Genomic DNA, 4,042 nt, shown 5'->3' with positions numbered 1-4,042 from the left:
ATTCAAAAAAAATAAAAAAGTTAACATTTTCATGTATTATATATAATATTTTGAATAAATTATATTTTTAAAATATTTTGATAAAAAAATTATATTATATAATAATATCTTTAACAAAAGTAGTTAGTTAATAAATTTTGAATATAATAATCCAATTATTTATCAAGTAATCTAAAATAAAATTTTAATTATTTTATATTTTTATGTTACAGTTTAAAATTTTATTTTAATATGATTTTTTAATATTATAAAAATTTCTTGCACAATAATTAATCTTATTGAATAAAGAATATTCATATTTTTATATTTATATATTTTATATTTAATTATTTAAGAATAAGAGATTCTGTTACCATTTAAAGTATTGTCATTTAAAATATTTATTTATGTACTAGGATATTCTGTATTTATTAGAGTTCATCAATGCTCTTCTTTCATATTAGCCTTTGATTTTCATCTAATCAAATCTAATGGTCTATATAAATGTAGCGTATCCAATAAGCACATAATGGTTGTGCTCGTTTTAGACATACCCCTAAATATATTACAAATACTTTAATATATCCATTAGTTTTAGACTTTGTTCATATATATTATCATTTAAAAAAAACAACTCAACATCATAGGAATAGAGCTTATTACAAGATAAATAATAAATAAAAAAATGAGAGTCTTTCCTGTGTGCTCAACATGTACTCAAAAATATTGCTGACTTAGTTATAGTTTTCTTCCTTATTTTTCCTTTAAATTTTTTCCCTCTCCAAATTTCAATTCCAATTGGTTGGTTCATATGCTTTACCGGTGTTCTGGTCTATTAGTTATTGAAAAACAGAATCATCTTGTTTTATATTTGTTATGGAATTGGCTCTATCTCTATTTCTCAAGCCTTCTTGCCAGTTTAGTAGTTTAAACTTACAGCAAATTTTGGTTTCGCAGTCACTGTCAGTGAGGTTGAAGCACTTTTTGAGCTATTTAAGAGCATAAGCAGTTCGGTTGTTGATGATGATCTAATAAGCAAGGTACCATATAGCAAATGCGTTTTCCTCCTAGTCTCAAACATAATTGTATTTATGGCATCTATTTTGTGATGTTCATTTTATTATGAGATATTTGGTGTGCTTTTTTTATTTCTTTGATATGAATGATCAACAATATACTATATTGTTTTTTGTCTTTTTCATTTTCTTAAATAGAATCTGTCACACAGTATCATGATGAATTGCTTATACAATTACCAATATTTTTTATTTCTATTTGTTCTTCACATTCATTTCATAGTCTGTTCTTTGATTACAGTGTTCTTTCTTTGCAGGAAGAATTTCAATTGGCAATCTTCAAGAATAGGAGAAAGGAGAATCTCTTTGCCAATCGGGTACTATACATACGAATAAGGCCTTCATTTTTAAGGTTTCTTGCATGCATGAGTGAATGCGTATCTAGCATCACAAATGTAATTTGTTAAATCGATGATTTGCAATGCAAATAGGTTACTAAAGACATTGTTCTATCGCCATATACTTTCGGAAGAAACTCAATTTCTTAATCCCTTTAATAACCTGAAACATAAATGCTCATGATGACACATTTAGTTAGAGGTCAGTATTCTTTTAGATATAAAGGCACATGCATCTCCATATTTAAATTTTCATATAGAAATCAGTGTTTTTTGAGTCTTCCCTAGTTGCTACTTAGTAATAAATTTCATTGTTTGTCATGTTATCTCCAAGCATTAGTCATTTCAGTTAACTGAATGTCCTTTTGACATTAGAATTTTACTACATGCAGATCTTTGATCTATTTGATGTTAAGAGGAAGGGAGTAATTGAGTTTGATGACTTTGTTCGATCTGTCAATGTCTTCCACCCAAATGCACCACTGGAAGACAAGATTGATTGTAAGTTGAAGATTGAATCCTAACCCCTTTTCGGAATAAAGTAGATTTCGATTGTGAAACTCATATGTTAGGTTTTGCATTCTCTTGCAGTTTCATTTAGGCTCTATGATTTGGACAGCACAGGCTTTGTAGAACGCCAAGAGGTAGCACATAACGCAATCCTATTATGTGTCAATTTACTTAGATTTTCACTGTTTTTCATGATATTATATTTTCACTCTGTTTTTCATGATATCAAAAAACAACTAGCCCTACAGAAGTCTGCTCTACGAACACTTAATAAGTGATATTCGCCACTAAAATATGATTTGTTGTAGTGTTCATCTACGTCTCTGCTTACGTCCGATTAATTTTAGTGATCCTAGCTTCATTGTTCTTTTGCGTTATTTCTAACAGGTCAAGCAAATGTTGAATCCGCTTCTCTGTGAATCTGAAATGACGCTAGCAGATGAGGTGATTGGTTTTTTTTTTTACTAAATACAAAACGACGTCGTTTCAAGTCCTCCACAATGGTAAGGATGGATAAAAATTATTTTAAGAGCTACTATGAGTCTCAGAGGACAATTTCTTTAAGGCTCGAATGTAAGTTCAAGACTACTTTGATATTTAACTCTTAAAAAAATATATATTATACATTTATATTTCTTTTAAATAATAAATAACAGGTCATTAAGATTAGGTAGGTCATTGTTTCAACAAATGTTTTTAGGTATCAAAACTAAAGCTATAAATATTGATGCATGAGTTTATCATTTCACTCACTTCAAGCACTGTTCTTTTTTTTGTAGACTATTTTTTCACTCGCTTCTAACACTACTCCTTCTTCGTAAATCTCTTATTCTTGTTTCTAACATGGAAGGATTGAAGTCACATAATATTCTTATTTTTGAAAAATATTGGTAAGATATTTTTTTTATTGATTACTTGAACTACTATTTCATATATATGATGTATCTTGTTAATTATATTTAATTTAAAATAATTAATTTATACAAAATATAACACTTTTAAATAAAAATATAAAAATATTATATATTAATATGTGTATAACTAAATTTTTTAATCATTTTAAATAAAATATAATTGACAAGATACACAATTTAAATGAAATTGTCATTCAAATAATCAATAAAAAAATATTATTTTAACATATAAAAAATATGAAAATTATTTTAAAAAATAAGAATACCACATGACTTCAATCTTTTCATGTTAAAAACAATAATAAGAGATTTAGGAAAGAATAGTGTTAGAAGTGAGTGACAAGATAGACTAAGAAGAAGTAGTAGTTTTAGAAGTGAGTGAAAAAATAGATTCATACATCAATATTTATAGCTTTGGTCTTGATACCTAAAAACATTTGTTAGAACAATGACCTACCTAATCTTAATGACCTATTATTTATTATTTAAAAAAGGGGTAATTATGATTTTGGTCTTTAAAGTTTTTCGCTAGAATCAAAATCGTTCTTCATCTAATTTTCGATTTAAAATCGTCTTTAACGTTTTTTTCATATTAAAATCGTCCTTTTAATTTTTTTGGACAGAAATACCCTCACCACTACCAACACAATTACCTCGTCCACCACCACCACCACCACTGCCACAACAGCACCACCACCACCACCACCACGAACACCAACATCAACACCAACACCAAAACTAACACAACCAGCATCACCAACAACACAAACACCACCACCAATACCAACGCTAAGAACACCAAACAACAGCAACTTCTTCCATTAACAAATTAAAAATATAATAACAAAAATCAGATTCAACAAAACCAACAACAATTCAAAAATCAAATCAGATTCAACAAGAACAAAGCCAACAATGATTCAACAAATCAAATCAGATTCAACAAATCAATAAGCAGAAGAAGCGAAGCAGAAACAGAGATCGAAGCAAGAAGCAGAGACGGCGAGGCGCATGGCGAGGCGGCGAGGTGGTGAGGAGCAGCGGAGCGAAAGCCGATGACGATGAGGAGGGCCAGGCGGCGACGAGGAGGAGCAGAAACAGATCGACGAGGAGGGCGAGGTGCGAGGGCGAAGCGGTGACGATAAGGGCGAGGAGCGGCGGCGACGAGGACCCCTTCTCTCCCCCTCCTCCCTGTTCTCCCCCCTTTCTTTTTCTCCTTTCTTTC

At 30.1% G+C, this 4,042-nt stretch overlaps 1 protein-coding gene across 3 annotated transcripts in view; it reads left to right on the top strand.

Moving 5' to 3' along the window:
- Positions 1-4,042, top strand: part of LOC107495039 (calcineurin B-like protein 1) — a 30,855-nt gene that overhangs the window by 21,996 nt on the left and 4,817 nt on the right. Inside the window, exons 3-7 of one of the 3 annotated variants that reach the window (XM_052262930.1) lie at positions 937-1,019; positions 1,313-1,372; positions 1,786-1,894; positions 1,985-2,037; positions 2,291-2,406. In XM_052262930.1, coding sequence (XP_052118890.1) covers positions 937-1,019; positions 1,313-1,372; positions 1,786-1,894; positions 1,985-2,037; positions 2,291-2,371 — 386 coding nt within the window. In that variant the 3' untranslated portion in view covers positions 2,372-2,406. The other 2 variants (XM_016116092.3, XM_016116091.3) reach the window with 2 other exon arrangements.

This window comes from Arachis duranensis, chromosome 6 (genome assembly GCF_000817695.3).
Source record: "Arachis duranensis cultivar V14167 chromosome 6, aradu.V14167.gnm2.J7QH, whole genome shotgun sequence".
In the NCBI taxonomy this organism is placed as follows: Eukaryota; Viridiplantae; Streptophyta; class Magnoliopsida; order Fabales; family Fabaceae; genus Arachis; species Arachis duranensis.
Note: the sequence above shows the minus strand (reverse complement) of the source record. Positions and strands in the feature narration are given on the sequence as shown.